This window comes from Theobroma cacao, chromosome 9 (assembly GCF_053813885.1).
Source record: "Theobroma cacao isolate CCN51 chromosome 9, ASM5381388v1, whole genome shotgun sequence".
In the NCBI taxonomy this organism is placed as follows: domain Eukaryota; kingdom Viridiplantae; phylum Streptophyta; class Magnoliopsida; order Malvales; family Malvaceae; genus Theobroma; species Theobroma cacao.
In genome coordinates, this window is record NC_142647.1 from 41,087,261 (window position 1) to 41,109,088 (window position 21,828).

The following is a 21,828-nucleotide window of genomic DNA, read 5'->3' on the forward strand; positions in this document are numbered from 1 at the left end:
TGTTGGTTGAATCTGCTAATTTTTTTTTCTTCAAGGGTGGGGAGAGTATTTTCCTGATTTGGGTTTCTTTGGGTAATTAGTTTGATTATTTAGAACAAATGAAATGATTTAGCATTTTGTGCAAAATGAATCTAATTTTAGAACCCTTTAAAATCTTGATTAAGAACCATATTGATTAACCCCTTCCAAGTGGATGCCACAGTTATTACATCCATGTGGTAACATTTGCATTGCCATCTTATTTTGAAATTTAAACACATGATACCAGTATTTCATCTAAACTCTGAAAGGATCATATTTTTGTTCTCTTATCTACACTAGGTAGAAATTGGTCAAATCTAATAATAATGTTCACCAATTAAAAACTCAATTTTGTGAAGCACAACAAGCTGCAACAAATGCAAGAAACATAAGCATGTCTTTTTGTGCCTGCTTACGTATACAAGCACATGCAAATCGATTCTGAATATGAAATTTAATGTGCAAAAGTGTGTTTGAGCAAAAAGTAGAAGAACTTGAACATGCAATGAAAGAATTGAGGTTGAAAAGGTATAAATTTTTATTATTTTCTCTTTATATAATCACAATGTTAGATTGTTTGATATGAACTATCTGTACATTCCCTCTGATATACAAGATTTAAACTATTTATTTACAATGACTCCTTAAATAAGATATGTTATAGTATGCAATGAAAAATTCTTATGCCTTTAACCATTGTGTTGGTTGTACCAGCTTTCTTCGTTTCACCTTGGAGGCAGTAGGTGTAGCTATTCTATTGTGTAGTTTGATTGTTTTGGTATGTTTAAACCAGAATGAAGTAAGTCACAGCTTCAAGCACACAAGAAGTATGTTAAAGTTTATTGCAATGAACGTGGATGAGAGTTTAGTATTAGGCCATTGCATTAATGTCTCTTATATTTAATGCTGCTAAATCTCTTTAAAGGTTCTCAGATTATTCCTTTGCAAGGGTTATTAAGTTGTTATCTATCAATATGATGGTCTTATTAGAGCTCTTTCGAAACTTAAAAAACCAAGTAGAATAGTTGTTGGAGAAGAATATGTCAAATGCTGCTTTTTTTTTTTTATCAAAGGCGTCAAGAATTTTTATTCAAGAGCAGTTTAAATGCTATTATTAACTTACAATACTACAACTTTATATACTTATGATTTGATTTGTTCATTTGTTTTCAAATTTCCTTTGACCATTTGTTCCCTTCTTACTCGTTGCTCGCATTTTGATTAATACATACTTAAGAAATAGCATTTAGTCTTGGGTAAGTACTTAACAATACAATATTCTCTTCCTCTTATTGTGTACTTAAAAAATAGCATTTAGTAAATGTCATCATTAAATTTTCAGAATTCTTTGGTTTGCTTTTATTTATTTCATTTAAAATTACTTGAAAACAATAATTTTTAATTTTTAATACTTAAAGGATATACTCATATCATACTTATTAATTGCAATATAATATTATTTACTATTTATATCCTCTTATTTTTCATGAACCTGAATATATAGTATTTAGCTATCTCTTTTATACATGAGTGTTTAAAATACAATAAATATTCATCCAATTCATTGAACAATTTTTTTTTTAATTCTTTGGTTTGCCTTTATTTATTTCAATAAAAAATACTTTAAAACAATAATTTTTTACCTTTAATAGTTAGAGGATAGATTCATATAAAATTTATTAATTGCAATATAATATTATTTATTATTATACATGAATGTTTAAATTTCAATAAATATCTATCCAATTCAATGAACAAAATAAAAAAAAGTGGTCTACTCATTTCTCAATATACATAGCACACAATTATCATTGAATAAACAAATACATTGAATTTATAAAACTTTTGCCATTCATTATATATATAAAAGGCAGATACTACTACAAATTTGACAATATTCTTCTCATTTTGTTGTTTTTGACATCTTTGCTTCCAATGATCAGCCTCCCAACTGTCATTAGCCTCTTTTCTGCCTGTTGGCCAGCTTCCGTTTCCTCCCCTGTCGAGTCGAACTCTTTTTACTATGATGGTACATAAGGGAAAAGATTGTTTTTGCTTTTTTTTTTTAGTAAGGAAAATGCTTATTTTCTTTTAGATCTATTTTTTGAGGTGCAAATAAATATGAAAACCTTGATGAAAGATTGAATTTTACTTTTTCCTGCCCACCTAAAAAAATTTTTGTTTCCCCAATTGAAGGGAAAAAAATTGCAAATAAGTGATAGACAATTAAGTAAACTTTAAGAGAATTATTGCATTGATCACCTTGTTTTTGTGTTGTTATTTACCATGAGTAATTAGTAAAGAGGGGACTGTTGAGAGAGCCTAATGTATATCAAAGTGGGAATCCATCACAATCAAGCCGAATTTGGAACCTTGATTAACCATTAGCCAAAGGGAGTCACTATTAAAGGCACGATAACTCCAAATATGATATCTACCTTGATTGTTTTGCCTAGAGATTGAAATTCTTTTACTGTTGTGGCAGAAAAAGATACGATTAGAAATATTACTTCTGTCTTAACAACTAAGGACGTAATACTAGAAGAACCACCAGCAAAAAATCAAAAATCATGTATGTTAATCACATTACTTTACAAATCTTTTACTAATTCAACTTAAAAGCCTATCAAAATTAGACGCTAAACAAATTTTATCTTTTCATGTATACAACAGGTTTAGCAAAAGTAGCACAACAACAGAAACCAAACAAATAAGAAAAAGACATATCTCACAATTGTTTAATAGTGTGATCATTTTGTTTGACCAAAATAGGAACTTTTTTTTTTACAATTTGATTTGCTTATGGTTTTTCCTTTCAATTATTTTGTTGTCTCTTTTACTTAAGAAACTGTTACTACTATATATACTACTAAAATAAATTTATCCTTTACCAACTTTTCAATGATTGAAATCAAAACAAATAACTATTTGCAGTTAATATCAATTTATCTTTTTCTTTACAAACAATTTATCTTTTAGAGGTATCAAATTGAAATATAATATAACATAAACTATATTTCCTATGATATTTTTTGTAGCGTAGCTATAGGTATCATCCTAGTTATATATAAAGTCGGTTAATTTGGTTAACCGTTTTCAAATTTTTTTAACCAAACGACTCGGCATAATTCACCTCCTTAACCGATTTAATCGAATTAATTAATTGAATATCCATTAATTTGGTTAAGTCGATTTTAACCGAGTCACTCCTATTTTTGAGTTCATGTCATTTGGGATTTGGATCATTTAAGTTTAACATTTAGATTATTCGGGTTTGGATAATTTTGGATTCAAGTTATTGACCTTTTTAAAATCAAATGATTTGGATTTAAGTAAATTATTTGGATTTAAATTAGTTTAGATTAAATTTTTTAATTGTTTGTGTTGGAGTCATTTTGAATTTAAGTCAATTCGAAATCAAATAATTTCGAGTTCAAATCGTTTTTAGATTCAAGTTGAATGATTCGAATCGTTGATTTTTTTTATCAAATAGGATAGAGTGAAGTTCAAATTTCAACTAAGGTTTTGAATTCAGATGGACTGTACAAGCTCTATTAACCATATGGAGAGGCAATGCGTGAAATAAAAAGGTAGGGCCAATGAGTGAAACAAATAAATGGAGAGCCACAAAATCCAAGTGTTTGGAATCCTACATGGACCATGATTTAGATCACCTTTAACTCTGAAATCAAATCAAAGCAGCAGCTTGTGCTCAACTCGGCTAGTGGAACTCCTCGTAAGTCCCAACAAGATTTTTTTATAAGGTTAAAAAAGAATCTGTGAAGCACATTAACTTTGAACCTATTAAGCAATTGGTGAAGCATATGGCTTCACTCCATTTCGGGGAAAATGTGGGGCTAAAAAGATGTGTAAACGTATGGTACTTTTGGTTTGAGGAAAGTGGCAGGATTACCCCAGAAGATATGATCAAGGATTAAATTGTAATTGTTTAAAGAGTCAAGCTATGTCGTTGTACAACAGTACAATTTCTTTGTTCTTTTGCTTTTGGTAAGTGAGACTCCATTATGCTGATTTGGTCTAAAACAAATATTAGTTTGACAGTCAAATACAAAAGAAACTATTAGAGTCTGGGGTCAATCATGCTTGCATCACGAAACACAGCATGGTCCAATGGTTGTTCAAGGGAATTTCCTTGAAGACTACAAACAGCAAATATAAGATTTTAAATTAATTTATAGGCCTTTAATAAGTGGGATTTTCCAAGAAAAAGCTACCTTGCCAATTCATGAATAATTGGTAGGCCTTACTTTTTTAAAGATGTTCACATGTATGATGCCTTTTTAACATCTGGAGGGAAGAGGAGGGGTGCTGGGATAAAAACAATATATACTTAATTATAATTAAAATGAGAATAAAAACAAAAAAAAAAAGTTAAAACAACCCTTTTTGACTGAAAATGTCATCAAAGGTTGCAAAGTCAAAAAGTAATAATGTAATTGCAAAAATATATGAACTTCAAACCTTTTAATTATATTGCATATATGAATGACTAAATATAAATTAAAATCTAACTAATATAATATTCTTTAAAAAAAACAGAATATAAAAACTTAAACAACTCTGAAAAAAAAAGCTGAATTGTGATTAGAAGAGGAAGAAAAAAGAAGTAAAGTTAGATGTAAGTTACACTTTATAATGGAAATTAAGGAGCACTCTCTTGTGTCGTCTATAAATTACATTTAAGTTCATACATTTCAAAATTGGAATCCTCTTGTTTTAGTGGCTAAGATATCCTTATTAATTTCCGGAACAAATACATTTAATTTTGTTCTCCAATTGAAAGAAGATAATTCGAAGTGCAATTTATTAATGTTGTTTGAAGTTAGAGCTGAAGAACTGCTGGAGCTATGTTGTTCCCCCGCGCCCACCATAACGATGGGAGAGATGTCCCTTTCTTCCACCTCTTTTTGAGGGGAGGGCGGAGCCGGGGAGGGCTCTATATGTTCAATTTTCATGAAAGAGGCAAAAGCAACGTATAACAAATAAGTAGGAGAATTCTGCACGTAGTTTCCAATTTATGTGAACCGTCTATTTTATAGCTCAATGATTTTTCATCCGCAAATAAATAATTTTTTAATTTCAAATAACTACTGAATACTTTCCATGGAGTGCCTTTTTTTATTATTATAGTTGCTTTCTAGAACCTCTTTGCCCCAACATTTATTCTCGTATCTGTACTCAGAATTCCTCACTCTCCCTTGCAAATATATTTCAGAAAAGACAACCAGAAACAAACAACAGGCTGATGAAAAACGAAAACAACTTCTCAAGTTTCTGCTGGCTGGCTCCAATAATGGTTTTCATTTTGGACTAAAATTTGGAGTTTCTGCATGAAACAGTGGCGACACCTGGCAACCTTTCATATGCATGCAGTGACAGTGTTGAGGATTTTTATGCATATGGGTGTTTTTTCTTGAATCTGATACTGACACTTGTAATCCAACTTTGTGGGGTAGCTCCATTCAGAATCAACCCTTTTATGGGACGGTGGGCCCAATTATTAGACTTGTCTCACACTTCTGGCCAGATATATGCATTTTTCTAGACTGCACCACGGACTAGCATCTCTCTCTGGCAAACCGGCAAAATTGGTTGGTAAAGTGGTATGTCCTTGTTCTTGTTTAAGGACTAGGCAAGTGACAGTGGGGCAGTTAGATTTTTCTTCAAGAGTTGAATTTAGGTAGGTGGTGTGTTGATTAACAGCTCTGCTTTGTTTTGTTTTGATGAGGTGTCTGGGTTTTCAAAAGTTGAAATGTAGTATTCAACTCCAAATTTATTTTGACACTTGAGATGAATATGTTTTTGCAAGTTTAAAATTTATTGTTAAGATTTTTGAGAAATTGAGAGTACATTCATTTTTCTTCTGGACCTAAAATTAGGTGGGAGTTGTGGTTGCTATTCAAAAACAAAGAAGGTGGGAGTTGTGGTTCTTGTGGGTGTCGAGAAATTCAATGTTGAAGAGTCTTAAGTGTGTCCTAATCAAATCTATCAACATCCTTGGAATTGGGAAGTTAGAGAACTTGTGTTTCCATCGGGACTGGTAAGACTGAAGTCTTGTTCTGATTATTTGGTGTTGAGTTTTCAAACCAGCCTTGGAGTTGGAAGCAGGGGAAACTTCTTGGAGCTTACAAGTAAAAAGATACAGGTACAGCCTTTCCTGTTGTCGACTTTACAGGAACTTTTGTTCAACTGGTATTGCCTTGATATATATAACTGAAACCTGATAGAAAAATTCTAAAGTAAAAACACTTTCATGGTTCCAGGTAATCCGTTCTATTACTATTATCAGTTCATTCATTCTCTTATGGAAAATTGTAGATTATATAGATTACTGACAATGGTTAAAATCATTCCAACTTCTTTTTTCTCCCCCAGGTGCTCAATAGTAATTTATCATGTCTTAGGTGATAAAATCAGGCGGATACAGGGATCAGTTTGTGAGACCATTGGCTTAATTCTCTGTGACTTACCCTTCCAAAATGATGGCTGAAGAAGATGATCCATATCTATCTAGGGTCAAGATGAGACTTCCTATTTTCATTTTCTTCAAGGATGTCAGGTATGAATTCCCAGATTTTGCTTTGCTTGTATATGGTTAGCTGGTCAGATAGGCAGTTCAGTAGTTTGATTAGCTTTTTCCAGGATTGGAAGTTTCATCTTTATTATTGCATTTGCACTCTTAGATGAACAAACAGAAGGTTGAAGTTCAAACCATTTTGCAAAATTTTTAATTAGACTTGCCAAGTCAGGTTTTCATTGGTACAAGCGAGAATCATTTAAGAGACACTGCTGCATTCATTAGTTAGTCCATACTTCCTTGCGGTTTCTCTATTCCACTTTTTATATTATTGATGAAATATATATAAACAAGTATTTTAACAAATAGTAAAACAACAATTATATACAAACATTCAATAAAAGAAAGAAATGTTGTTTTGAGTATCACATCTTAAATTATATCAAAGTCCTTTCGTCTGCTTCAATTATCAATAATGGTTTTGAAGACTTGAAAATTTATTATTCTTTATATAAATTTTCGATTAAGAGATATATATCTAGGATAAAATGTCTGATTTTGCAATTATATGAGCAGAAATGTTTTTAAACTGGATGACCTTGGATCAGAGATAGCACAAATTGCATTGCCTGCAGCACTGGCTTTGACAGCTGACCCTATTGCTTCTCTTGTTGACACAGCATTCATTGGCCAAATAGGTATTTTTCTTTGCTCTTTATGTCTGAGCATGTGAGAGTTGGGGGAGGTGAAAGAGGGGTGGTTCTTTCTTCTGAGCCTTCATTTTTAAATTGAGCTTTATATTTGGTGCACCAGTTTTTCCTTTTTAATTGCTTGACAAGGTATGTAGGGGATTGACAGAGAGTATGTTCCCTAACCACAGTCTTGAAATGGACTGCCATTTCTTTACAGCCAGCTTCTTGTCTTCCAGATAAAGTTTTTGCATGGGAAGATTTACCTAGTTTTACTTGATACGTATAGGTCCAGTGGAACTTGCTGCTGTAGGAGTTTCTATTGCCTTGTTCAATCAAGTATCTAGAATTGCAATATTCCCACTTGTCAGTGTCACAACCTCTTTCGTAGCTGAGGAAGATACTATTGGAAGAGTGAGCTCTGAAGCACAAGAAAGTGAATGCTTAGAAACAGGTTCATATGTAAACAATGAAAGTAAAGAGTTAATACCACAAAAAGGTACGTCATCCGCAAATCCTCTTATCTTAAATTAGTTCATGCCAAAAATTCATCTTACACAGTTTTAACAGTAGAATGTTATTTCTCTTACTCTGATCTTCAGAATCTAGCGAGGGTGCATACCAGCCAAAAACACTAGGAGGCAGTTTTGATATTGCTAAATTTGAGCCTGAAAGAAGGCATATCCCATCAGCTTCATCAGCATTGGTTATTGGTGGTATCCTTGGTCTCCTGCAGGCCATATTCCTGATATCTGGAGCAAAACCTCTATTGAACTTCATGGGAGTCAGTTCAGTAAGTATTCAGATTAAGAGAACAAAAGCAGGCTCTTGAACCTCTATTTCTTTCTTTTCTCTTTGTTGTTTTAATTATTTTAGTTTGGTGTTCAATGCCTTAATATACTCTGCAATAGTAGTGACGGCAGATTTGGCCATTCCTGTAGGATTCACCCATGCTAAACCCTGCACAACAGTACTTGACATTAAGGTCACTAGGTGCTCCTGCAGTTCTTCTCTCGTTAGCCATGCAAGGGGTCTTTCGAGGATTTAAAGATACAAAAACTCCTTTATATGCCACTGGTATATCCTATTAATAGTAGTTTGTGATATGGTTTTGATCTTTTTTAACACATCAAGAAATATTTCTGCTTGTTTCTTGTCTACCTACTATTTTAAATTGTTCTCATCCATCTGATCTACACTTAGTGGCAGGAGATGTAACAAACATTATTTTGGACCCAATATTTATGTTTGTTTTCCATCTGGGTGTCAGCGGTGCAGCCATTGCTCATGTGATATCTCAGTAAGTTATATCCAATCAGCAGTCACGGCCCATCAATAGGTGTAGAATGCATTAACATTATTGTATTCACTTGCTAATTTTGTCTTTTAATTTCTTTGGGGATTGCAGGTACCTCATTTCAGTTATACTCTTGTGGAAGTTAATGAGTCAAGTTGACCTCTTGCCTCCTAGTTTAAAGCATCTACAGTTCAGTAGATTTCTTAAGAATGGTAATTTTTAATTTGACTTCTACAAATTCTCAAATATCAACATTACTTGCAATTTGGAATCTTTAGGGCTTATTCATTACAATTTATCTCTCTCCCTTTCTTTGTCCCTCTCTGTGTCTATGTGTGTTAATTGTTGAAGTATCAGACTGAATCAATGTTTATTTTAGATTGTCTTGTACACTGACATTTTACCATTATGACCATCATCAGGGAGTTTGGTAAAAAAGAGTAATTTATGTTCATTAGTCATATCAGATATGCATAGGTAGTTGGTGCAACAACTTGTCTAAGAGCATTTAATCTGTATCAGCCTCTTTTATTTGACCAATTAGTATTCCCTCCTTGTTTCATGTACTTGAATCCAGGTTTTCTATTGTTAATAAGGGTTATGGCTGTTACATTCTGTATCACCCTGTCTGCATCAATGGCTGCCAGACAGGGATCAACATCCATGGCTGCATTCCAAGTATGCTTGCAGGTTTGGTTGGCGACATCTCTTCTTGCTGATGGGTTGGCTGTTGCTGGACAGGTTAGAAATGCTTCTCTTTAGTTACTATCAATACATTAAAAAAAAAAGCAGTATCTTCTCCGACAGGATGTAATTTAATTCTCTTTGCTTCAATATTAAAGACTATAAAAATGAAAAGCAGAGAAAATGTACCTTCAATATTTAGCAGTTTACAAAAAAGAAAAGAAAAAGATGAAGAAGAAACATTCTGATGGTGGGTTGACGCCATAGAAAATTCTTGTCATTAATCTTCTGAAGCAACATAACTGGAGTTCAAGGTTTGTGTAATAGTTTTATCTTTTAGGATTGTCAAATCTTCTCTCTTACCAACATCTGTAGATTTTCTGCTCCTGTTATCATTTCTCAACATCTGTTATTAGGAATTAAGTTTACCCTTAAATTCAGAAACAAGTAACAACTCATAAAAGGTTGCAAACAAGTAATACATAGATATTAGACATTACAAATACCTGCTCATACCTTTAGTAGCTGTAGTTTCTCTCATCCAATTACTGAGGAGAAAAATGTGTTTTTACCAGGCCCACTGAATTTTATACGTTATACTTGTAACTTACATTGTTTTCTTGCTACTCGTCTGTTGTTTCGGATTACTTTTCTCTGGATAGACTCGTTCTCATAGTAATTTAATTGTTTTCAATTCTTTCAGGCCATTCTTGCAAGTGCATTTGCAAAAGGGGACCATGAAAAGGCAACAGCCACTGCTTCTCGAGTATTGCAGGTGCCGTATCATATGACATAAACATCAATTTACCTTTCACTAACATGATTTCCTCTAAAGGTCAATGTCTATGTACTGCAGTTAGGATTGGTTCTGGGTTTGATACTTGCAGTCGTACTTGGAGGGGGATTGAGTTTTGGAGCAAAATTATTTACGAAAGATGTCAATGTCCTACACCTCATTGGTACAGGCATTCCGGTAAGTAGTCTTGCCTGCATTGAAAGAAAGACTATAATAACTTTCAACCTGTTCTAACCCCAAAGATCACAAGAAGTCCAGAACTAATATTCTTTTCCTCTTTTTCAGTTTGTTGCAGCTACTCAGCCCATCAATTCTTTAGCATTTGTATTTGATGGTGTCAACTTTGGAGCATCTGACTTTGCATATTCTGCCTTCTCCTTGGCAAGTCTATTATCTATTTTGATACTATGAAGATTTTTTTTAGGGCTCTTACTGTCTTTGGAATTCATTATGCGCTCACTGTTTAGACTAGAGAGTAGGTATTAGCATATTGATCTGTTTCTTTTGGGGCAAAAAATTTCTAATTTCCACTGCAAGGAAAGTGTTTCTGAAAATACTATAAAATGACGGGGAGAGACGTAGGGAGTGGACTCACTCTGTAGCCATAGGAGAGGGAGAAGTGGAAGGTGCACATAGGACTTGAATATTAGTTACCCTTCTATGTAATACTTGAATTTGTGTTGTGAAACTATTATAATATAACACCCTGCTCATCCACCAGGAGTTTGGAGTGGTAAAGAAAGTTACCCGTCAATTAAGAGTGTTGTTCCTACTCCTGATTCCTCTTATTTTTTTGGTTAATCAGAGAAGCATGAAGGTTGATAGTCATTCCAATCATTCTCTTAGCAGAAGAAACTAATATGACATTCTTCCTTTCTCCAGGTTCTTGTAGCTATTGTCAGCATCATATGTTTGTCCATTCTCTCCTCCAGTCGTGGATTTATTGGTCTCTGGATAGCTCTGACCATATATATGAGTCTTCGAGCATTCGCTGGATTTTGGAGGTAATTTTCATTTTATTTAGCATGATTTTACAGTGTCATTCTCTTTTTTTCTATTTGCTTTTGTTGTGCCCGAGGATAGGTTAAGCCACAGCAGGGCACGGCTTTTATCCCAAAATGTTCAATAAATGAAGAAAGGACAGCCTTATTGATTAAACATCCAAAACAAATCTGCTGCTGTATTTGCAGGATAGGGACAGGAACAGGGCCTTGGAAGTTTCTCAGGGTCTGAATGTAGCTTGCTTATGTTTTTTGGTTTTGACAAGTATCAGCTTTGCAAGTCTTCCTCTGAAGCTGCATTCTTGTTTCCATAATTTTATCCTCATGGAAACAATTTTAGCAGCCAAAGCATTTTTACTGCTTTCTATCATGCTCTTAGCTTTGGTTCCTTCAAACTTGCTTCGTCTATTTATCTGCACAGAAATTTGAAGTCGCTCATTAAAGTTGCTTTATAAATGTAAAGAAGAAAGTTAAGGACAAACTTCCTTGGTCTGATGCTGAGAAGCATTGGAGTATGTACAGCAAATAAAGCTTAAGATGCATTGCTTGGAATTTTTATCTTTAGATGTCAAATATTGGCACTTATGTAGAAAAACCAAAGTTTATCAAACTGCAAACCAGCAAATCCCTGTTAGATATGCAATATGGTCTGACCTCCCTCTGTGCTCTGCCTGATTTTATTTGGGCAAGGCCATGGGATGAGGGTGGAATTAGAGCCTGCATTGCCTTGGGCCGAGTTTGTGCTAAAGTTAAATTTGATAAAATTTTTGGGCTGCAAACAATTGTCCAGTATGGAGTACATATTATCTTGCACCAAGGGTATTAATCTTTGTGAACATAATTAGAACAAGCGAATAGATTATGGATTAAATAAATAATTACGATAATTAATGATATGATTATGACACTATTAACTTGATTTCTCTCAAGTCATTGAGAATTTATTATATATATTTCATTGGTTTGCTTTTGAACATATAATTTAAAATATAAATTTTGTTTTCTTTTTGTAACATTCTTTTTGCTTTAGGCTTGGTGGTAAGGGAAGTAGTATTCGTTTTTTTGTTTATCGGAAATGTTGGTTTAATTCTCGACTATGGTGTTTACTGTAATGATATTTTCATTTTTTTGGGATATCGATCAAAGTTTGTAAAGCTTTATGTTATTAATAGAAAAAATAATCTTGTTCGCTAGCTATAAATTCATACATCACAATAATTAAAAGGCCATATCTACATAGCCTATTAGTGGTAGTAACAGGTTACTCAACCAGGGCCAGGGCCAATTAATTAGCTATGCTGAAAATATTCCGAGACAATTCTAGTGCCCTTTGGATTGGTCAGTTTTTCTGAGACTTATCATACTAGATCCAGACTTGTTGGCATATTTATTGTTGAGGAAAGGTGGCAAAAGCAATGAATGGCACAAACACCTTCTGCAGCAGAGGAAATTATTCCATTTAGTAAGAGTTTATCCTAGCATATCCAGTGATCATATGCAGGATTGGTAACCATGATTGGAGGGTTGGAGCAATCTTGGGGAATCATGGCATGGATGAGTTCGCAGGTTTTATCTAACCAATACAGACTTGAATTGAACTCTCCAAGAAGGAAAGTTCAGAGGAGGGAGTATGAGAGGCAGGTTGTTGGCAGCATGGATGGTTATAAGTGGAGTTGGTTGATTAGAGAAAAGAAGATTAATTAGAATGGGAAGGAACAATTTGAACGCTCATAAAATTGCATATTTGTGTAATACCCAGCCCAAATGATACAAAGTGTGACAAATCGGCTTCTCAAGTTAGTTAGTTATATATATATATATATTTGGGTCTAAGTTATTTAACTATGCTAGGGTTTATTAGAATATAAACTAGGTTAGTATAAATAATTCACTTAAACGTAGCAGCCATTTTTCATTTGGTTGAGAAAACAAAAATTATGGAGTGAACTTCACAAAAAAAAATTTAGCTAAGATTTGGAACTTTCAAGATCAAGTTTTGAGAATAAAAATCAAAGATTATTGTTTGATTTATCATTACAAGGTAAGTAAAAACCCTTTTCTAAATTGAAGAAAAATATTTGATTGATTTAGAAGAATTTGAATTAAAGTTGATGAGAAAAAACTAAAAATTTTGTAATCTTCACGTATCTTCATGATCTTGCTTAGATTGGGCCACTCGATTTTATTACTTATCAATTATTTAAGAATTAAACATGATTATATGCTTAGTTTAGAGGGTGAATCAAAATTTTATGAATTAAGAAGGAAAATCTGTTTGTAAGAAATAAGTTTCATGTATTGTACCTTCACTTTAATTCTAATATTGTACTGATTTATAGAGTTTCACTATTTGAGTTATACTTTTGGAAAACTACATGATTTTATTTTTTAATAAAACAAATGAAATTGGATTCTGAGTTTCCTAGATAAAGATATGATTTTTTTTTTTTTGTAAAGATGGTGCAAAGTTCCTAGCAACAATTTCAAGGGCAATTTCAGAAATTTTATACACTTTTCCTATAGTGAATTAAGTATCGAATTTTACATGGATGTAAAGCCTATTAAATATAGTTTTCAACGCGTTAAATGAATCTTGATTTTGGATTTTGTAGCCTAAGATATAGTCATTTTAGTGAATGATGTGCAAGTTGTCTAGATTTTTTATTTCAGAGAGTTTGGATTATTTTGTATAACTTTAAGTGATAAATAGATTTTAGAGAGTCAAATTGTTTCTAATATGTTTAAATGATTGTTATTAGGCTTTTGATTATTTTTGGGAGAAAGCGAGTTTGTTAAAGTAAAAGAAGATAAGAATATTGTTATATGCCTTATTTTTGTTGAAACTATCGTATATGTATATTTCTTGAAAGAATTAAATATTTTATTTCATTATTTTTAGTATATGAAAATAAAGCCAAACGTATAATTATTTTCTGTTTTGGTTTAATCATATGATAAAGATTGATTTATGAATGATTTGGTTTATTCATATGATGAACATTGATTTATGAATGTTTTGGTTTATTTATATGACGAATATCAATTTATAAATAAAATGAAATCTTTGAAAAACGTTTTAAGAGCTACAAAATGATCTCTAGGAAGTGGGATAATTAATACCAAAACTATTTCTTTGTCCTCGCTAATGGGATATAATAATTAGCATATGGTCTTACTAACAAGATATAATAGTTAGTAATGATTATGAAAATGATTTGCTAATATGGTCCTTGTCACAAGATATTTAGTGACCATAGCTAAAGATAATAAAACTTAATAAATTTGAAATATTGAATCTATGATTTGCTTGAATGATAATTTAAGAATGATATTTGATGATCAATGATTTATGAACTTATGAAATTCTTCATTTTGTAAATAATGATTCTTCAACTGATTGAAAGCATAATTTATTCCCGTGGATGATATATATGATATATTAAAAACGATGCTTGATCCTAATAAGGTTTGTATGGCTATACTTGGCTGAGGTATGGTGTGCTCATCCGTTATTTATATTTCTATAGATGACACGAGATGAGAACTTTAGAATTATGGAAGCTAAGATAACAATTTGAAAAGTCTACTTTAGTGTCAAGATCTTATTAATTATTTTGAAACTCATATTATGTATGTGTAATTTATACTTAAGTTTCTAGATGTTTACTTTAATATCTTGTAGACTGTAGTTGGATTGCAATAATTATTTATGTGAAAATGTTAAAATAGAATTATCAATATGACTTCAATTGTGGATTTTTATCAGTATGACTTCAATTTTGGTTTTTTATCAGTTTGATAGATAAAAAGGCTTCATTACCACTTTAAGGCTTAATCTCAAGGTAATATGGCTATATCATGTTTCGATTTTGAGACATGACATCACGTCATGTCTTGAGATTGGGACATAATACAATCAACTAAGCCTCAAAGTAATACAAAGCCTTTCAATCATTCCTTCATATATAAGCCTTTAATTGAAGTCATTCTGACAATTCCATTCTTACATTATCGCATATATAAGTATTATAATCTAACTAAAGTCTCCAATATGGTAGACTAAATTAACTAAACAATTGGATACTTAAATATCAATTACACATAATAGAATTTCAATATAGCTAATAATGTCTTGATACTAACTGTATGTTTCGTTCTTTATAAAATTTTCTCCCTTAATTTGGTTTGTTTTTGGAGGAAACTTGGCAAAAGCTTGGAACAGCTAATACCACCTTCTTCTATGGTATTAGCTATTTCACACCCATGAAAATAAAGTCCAAACATTTTGGATTAAAATGTCCTTATTTACTTTCAAAAATAACAAATTTAAACTTATAAAATTAATATTTTAAATTAAAAATTAAAAAAAATTATTAATATTTAAATTATGATATATTTAAATTATACATAAAATAGTAAAATTTTAAATTATTAAGTGAAAATATAAATTAAAAAATGAAAAATGCAAATAGAGAAAAAATAAATCTTATTATAATAAAAATTTTAAGTTTTTAATTATATATTATAAAATAGTTTGAATTTTAAAATTAATTACAAGTATTAATATTTTAATCATAATAATATTTAAATTAGAAATAAAATATTAATATTTTAAAATTTTAATGACAAAATTATAAATAAATATTAATATTTAAATTACCAATTATTAATATCTTAAATCAATTACAAATTATTAATACTTAAAAATAAAATCAAATAAAAATAAATAATCATAATAACATTTAAATTATAAATACGATATTTGCATTTTATAATATTAATGATTAAATTATAAATAAAATATTAATATTTTAATGATCGATTATTAATATTTTAAATAAAAATATAAATTATTTATATTTAAAAGATAAAATTAAATAAAAATGAATAATCATAATAATATTTAAATTATAAATAAAATATTAATATTTTCAAAAATTAATAATATAATATAAATAAAAATATTAATATTTAAATGTTAAATTATTAATATTATAAATAAAATATAAATTATTAATATTTAAAAAATAAAATAAAGCAAAATAAATAATCATAATAACAATTAAATTATAAATAAGATATTAATATTTAAAGTATCAAATTTTAATATTTTAAATAAATTATAAATTATTAATATTTAAAAATAAAATAATTTAAAAATAAATAATCATAATAACATTTAAAACAAGATATTAGTATTTTATAATGTTAATGATTAGATTATAAATAAAATATTAATATTTTTAAAAATAAAACAATAATTTATGTAATAAATGATATTTTTATCTTTTTATTCTCTATTCCTTTTTTATTCTAAAGTTATTTTTACCAACCAAATACTATAATAAATCATAATAACTATTTCTACTATATTCCATTCATCATACTAAATTGCATAATAACTATTCTATTTTATTATCACAAAATAGATATTCTATTCCATAAACCAAATGTAACTTAAAGCAAACTTTTCAAATTATTCTCTTAGTTCCCATAATTCTAAAGCTCTCATTTCTAGTCATTTGTAAAATTGTATATAAAAGTATGAGCAAATCACAGTTCAACAAGTATAGCTACATACATCTTACCCAATCAAGCATTGTTTTTAATATATCATATGTAGATCATTCAAGAGAATATATGAATAAATTATGCTTTCAAGCAGTTAAAAAATCATCATAATTCAAAATGAATAATTTCATAAATTCATAAATTATTGGTCATCAAATATCATTCTTCAAACATTGTTTGAGCAAAACATAAATTCAATTTTTAAAAATTGTAAAGTTTCATCATTTTTAGCTAAGGTGACTACAATAACCCGTAACAAGGATCATATAAACAAATTATTCTCATGATCATTACTAACAATTATAACTCATTAGTAAGGTCGTATGCTAGTTATTATAACCTATTAGTAGGGTTATGTACTAACTACGCTAACCCGTTATAACTTTTTAGCAAGATTGTATGCTAACTACTATAGCACATTAGTAAGGCCATAAAATTACTTCTGTTATCGACTATCCCACTTTCTAGGAATCATTTACTAGCTCTTAAAATATTTTTTAAAATCAAATATTTCATCTTATTTATAAATCAATATCCTTCATATAAATAAACTGCAACATTCATAAATCAATCTTCATCATATAAATAAATTAAAACATTTGTAAATCAATATTTATCATATGAATAAGTAAAAAAAAATTCATAAATCAACCTTCACCATATAAATAAATCAGAATAGAAAAAAATCATATGCTTGACCCTATTTTCATATATTGAAAATAAAGAAATAAAACATTTAATTATTTTCAGAAATATACATATACGATAGTTTGAAACAAGTAAGGTGTGTGAGAATATCATAAACATATCATTTAAACCTTCACTATAAGAACTCGCTTTCTCCCAAAAAATAAAAGTCTAATAACAATTATTTAAACATATCAGAAATAATAAAACTCTCTAAAATCTATTTATTTCTCAAAACTACACGAAATAATCCAAACTCTTTTAAATAAAAAAATTTAGATAGCTTGCACATCATTCACTAAAATGACAATATCTTAGACTACAAAACTAGAAATCGAGATTTGTTTAATGGGTTGAAAACTAGATTTAGTGTATATTTGGCTTAACTTTTTTTCAGCTTATCTATCTTTTAAAAGCAAAAGGTAGGTCAAACATGATTTTTTGAGAAGCTCTAAAAAAAAAAAACAGCTTTTTTTTAAGAACAAAATTTTTAAAAAAAGAGCTTCAAAAAAAGCTCCAAGTATGAGCTTCTCTTCTTTTAAAAATATAAGAGAATTTTTATTTTTATTCTAAAAATATCCTCATTTATTAAAAATAATTACAATATTATCCTTTTAAAAAAAAAACATTCTATGATAATTTTAACAAAAATTATAACTTATAAAAAGAAATTTACCAAACAATTTTAACTTAATTTTAAAAGTTATTATTTTTCATAAGAGCTTCATAATAGCGTTAGAAAAAAGTCAGGCCAAACAGGCTCTTAATAGACTTTCTATTCATATAAAGTTCGACACTTAATTCACTGTAGAAAAATATTAGAAAATTTCCCAAATTGCCCTTGATGTTGTTGCTAGGCAGTTTGCACTGTCTTTACAAAAAAGCTCATATCTTCACCTAAGAAACTCATAATCCACTTCAGTTTGATTCATTAGAAAATAGATTTATGTATCTTTCAAATCATATATAATTTAAATAGTGAAACTCCATAAATCAATACAGAATTAAAATTAAAAGTATGATATAGTATATAAAACTTGGTTTACAAGCAGATTTCCCTTTTCAATTCATGAAAATTCAATTCCTCCCCATCTGGCCTCTAACCAATTGTATTTAATCATATTTAACTCTTAAAATTTGAATAACAGCAAAATCAAAACGCTTAACTTATGCTAAATCATGAAGATAGTCAAAAGCACAACACTTCCAGGTATTTTTTCATAAACTTCAATCAAAATTCTTGTAACCCAATAAAATTTTTTTTTCAATTTGAAAGAGATTTTTACTCACCTTGTAATGATAAATCTATAACAGCCTTTGATTTTTGTTCTCCAAACTTAATCTTAAAAATCCCCAAATGTTACACAAAGAGATTCTTGTGAAATTCATTTCATAGCTTTTGTTTGCTAAAATGAAAAGTGACTGCTAAGTTTAAGTGGGCTATTTATATTAATCCGAGTATATATTTTGATAAACCCTAATAGAAGAAAATGGCTTACATCCAAATATTTATAAATAACTTGATAAAAGCTTATTTATTTCACTTTTAAGATATGTCAATACCTTAACCCAAATAAAGGTATATTTGTCACACTGTAAAATATATCAATATCTTGACCCAAATCTATTATTTGGTCTGGAATATTACAATTTGAGATTGAAGAATCCATTGGTACATATGGAAGTAACCCAAACCCAGAAGTCCACTATTTTTTTTTCTTCTTTGCTTTTGGCATGTTCAAAGATCTTAAAAAAAGAAAGATGAGAGAGGCCATTTTGGTAACGGATGGCGCTTGATTCAAGAAGCAAAAGTGTCCATCCAATATACTACAGTAGAGTCATTATCCTACCTATCCCAACACTTATAATCCAATATCTTATCTCGTCGTCTGATGTGCTACAAGTTTGCAGCTTAGACAATATTTATTTGACTAATTAAGTACATTACCAGAATTCATTATCTATTTATGAATTTTCATATGCCTATGCCTATAGGGCAAGACTTGCATAGCAAATATGAATAACGATTTTTCACACCATCAAGTATTACAATCAAGATATAACAGTTTTTTTTTTTTATTAAACACTCAATTCCTCGTCTTAATGAACCTTTTTATATTTATAAAAGGATAAAAAGATTTTATAGCATGCATGAATAATGCTTTTTTGTCCAAGAAATAGTCCGACTACTTACAGATAGCATAAACATAGTAATAAGTTTATATATAAGAAATTAATTTTTATGATGAGTAGTCAAATGATTAGACCTTGGAATGTTTTGCTAGTTCTTACATAACATTACACCTGAATTAAATAAGAAATGATAAATTAAGTCAGTTGAACTTAATTAGTCTGAGGGCTAGGAGGTAAACTTAGGCAAAAAATTTACCCAAAATTAACATTATATATACTTATTGTTGAGTAAACCTGAAGTTGAGTAGCTAAGGCGTCTCAAGACATCTAGAAGTCCCAACAACTCCCATGAAACCTTAACCCTTTTTTATATTTCCTATCTTCTTCTTACTTAACTTGTAATCATTGTTTTAAAGAAATGATCAACATTACATTTGCTTACTTAATCCATTACTTGTTTTAATGAATTAATTCTAATAATCAATGCTCAAAGGCAAGTAGTTAGGCATATTCTTTTGGTAAACATCCATATTAAGTCATCTCCCAATACAACAAGAATCTTGTCACAAACATTGGGGAGCCTCAGGTGGGGAACCTGTTCTCCACGTGGCATGGGAGTCGTTGCGCATGTCTTTGAGTGGCGACCCTACTCTTGCCTCGTGCACCTCCTTCCCTTATTTTCTATTCTTTCTGTCCGTTTCTCTTTCTTGCATTGTCACTTGTTTAACAACAAGTAGAAGGAAATCTGAACTACAAATCCAGCGAGTGAATCTTTCTAATATTCTAAGTGAAAAAATCAAATTGGCTTCTAAACTAGCATCTTCTGGATGTCTTTCATGTGCTCCACCATTTTAAATATACTCAATTTGTAAAAAATTTATAAAATGTATTCTTTCGAGTCTTACATCTCTAAGAATTGATTAATTACAAAAATTTAAACACGCAAATACATATCTCAAACATGTGCAAACTCGTGTACGTATACATAAATTAAAACGAAACTAATGTCATTTTTATTTTCTTATTATAATGAGTACTCTTAAAAGATCAATTTTGTTTAAATCCCTGAAATATTAAACAAATTAGTAAGTCTCGAGGTAGTTTGTATATATACATATGTCATGGTCATTTTCACTTTCCTAACAAAGTTCCATTGAGTTACACCAATCCAATATGTGCGCATTAACTCCTTTTCCATTCCCAAAGTGGCCTTTAATCAATCCCATAGGCTATGAACAGGACTATATCTACGGCGGCAGTCAATGTGTAGAGTCATTTCTTCATTTTCCTCCACCACAAGAAGAAATTCTACTTGATCATCAATCTCCGTCTTTCACTGCTCAGAACAGTCCTGACCCTAGCACGGTTAAGAAGCTTAACCACAATGCTAGCGAACGCGACCGGCGTAAGAAGGTTAACAATTTGTATTCATCCCTCCGTTCGTTGCTTCCAGTAGCAGATCAAATGGTACTGATAATATATTTCTCCATCACACTTCCCTTTTTTTTACACATATATACTATTCCGAAAACTCTGTTTTTTTTTTATTTTATAATTAGGAGAGGAGGGATTCGAACCTTGCTTTTTAAATAGAGGGATTCTGCACCAACCAATGAGATAAATGCTCGGATGCAAAATGAAAACCCTGTTTGGTTATATGCAACTCATTCATTTGTTTTCCTTTACCGCAGAAGAAGTTAAGCTTTCCAGCCACGGTTTCACATGCACTCAAATATATACCAGAGTTGCAAGAGCAAGTTGAGAGATTGGTTCAGAAGAAAGAAAAGCTCTTGTTAAGGATTTCTGAGCGCAGTGGTCTTAAACGTGAAGAACAGCAAAGAAAAAGCAGACTTGAAAGATCTTTAAGTAGTGCTATATCCATTAACAGGCTAACAGATAGTGAAATTGCAATTCAGATATCCATGCGTAAAGTTGATCAGAAGAATCAATTATCTAAAATCTTGCAATACTTGGAGCAAGATGGTCTATTCCACCTACTAAGTGCTACTTCTTTTGAGTCATTTGGAGGAATGGACGTCTTCTATAATATTCATCTTCAGGTATGTGTAGCTTTCTTCATTATTTTGCTTATTTAATTTTGGTTACCTATTGCATTTGTTTCTTACATCCTTCTGTCTTGGATTCATCAGGCGGAGACAACTTACAAACTGGAATCAGAGGCCTTGAGTGAGAAGCTTTTGTCAATATTGTTTGATAATAGGGAAGACCTGCTACCCTAATATCTTGGTTAGAGGATCAATCCCTCTAACTGCGAAGTTCTACATATAATTAAAGGGCATGTTGATGCCTCTTCTCTTTGTTAAAGGATCAATTGCTTCTGTTATTTCAAGGGCATCCTTTTCAATGTTCATTGAAACCAAAAAGAAAATGGAAATCCAAGTACTAATTAT

The 21,828-nt window shown here is 30.5% G+C and overlaps 2 protein-coding genes across 6 annotated transcripts; both read left to right on the forward strand.

Moving 5' to 3' along the window:
- Positions 1-5,573: 5,573 nt before the first annotated feature.
- On the forward strand, positions 5,574-11,578 carry LOC18589836 (MATE efflux family protein). 5 transcript variants are annotated; one of them, XM_007014986.3, is made up of 15 exons: positions 5,574-5,722; positions 5,922-6,187; positions 6,418-6,601; positions 7,136-7,257; positions 7,538-7,747; positions 7,851-8,041; positions 8,190-8,325; positions 8,452-8,548; positions 8,657-8,757; positions 9,123-9,286; positions 9,933-10,004; positions 10,086-10,202; positions 10,311-10,406; positions 10,908-11,029; positions 11,216-11,578. In XM_007014986.3, the coding sequence occupies exons 3-15, from the start codon at positions 6,522-6,524 to the stop codon at positions 11,256-11,258; spliced, it is 1,551 nt and encodes a 516-aa protein (XP_007015048.2). In that variant the 5' UTR covers positions 5,574-5,722; positions 5,922-6,187; positions 6,418-6,521; the 3' UTR covers positions 11,259-11,578. The 5 variants fall into 5 exon arrangements, with proteins under 5 accessions (XP_007015048.2, XP_017983434.1, XP_017983432.1 ...); XM_018127945.2 differs by having other exon boundaries at positions 5,598-6,187; positions 8,458-8,548; XM_018127943.2 differs by having other exon boundaries at positions 5,599-6,305.
- A 9,002-nt stretch (positions 11,579-20,580) lies between these two features.
- Positions 20,581-21,827, forward strand: LOC18589837 (transcription factor ORG2-like). Its single transcript, XM_007014988.3, has 3 exons — positions 20,581-20,884; positions 21,109-21,477; positions 21,568-21,827. Exons 1-3 carry the CDS (start codon positions 20,591-20,593, stop codon positions 21,655-21,657), a joined length of 753 nt encoding a protein of 250 aa, XP_007015050.3. The 5' UTR covers positions 20,581-20,590; the 3' UTR covers positions 21,658-21,827.
- Position 21,828: the final 1 nt, after the last annotated feature.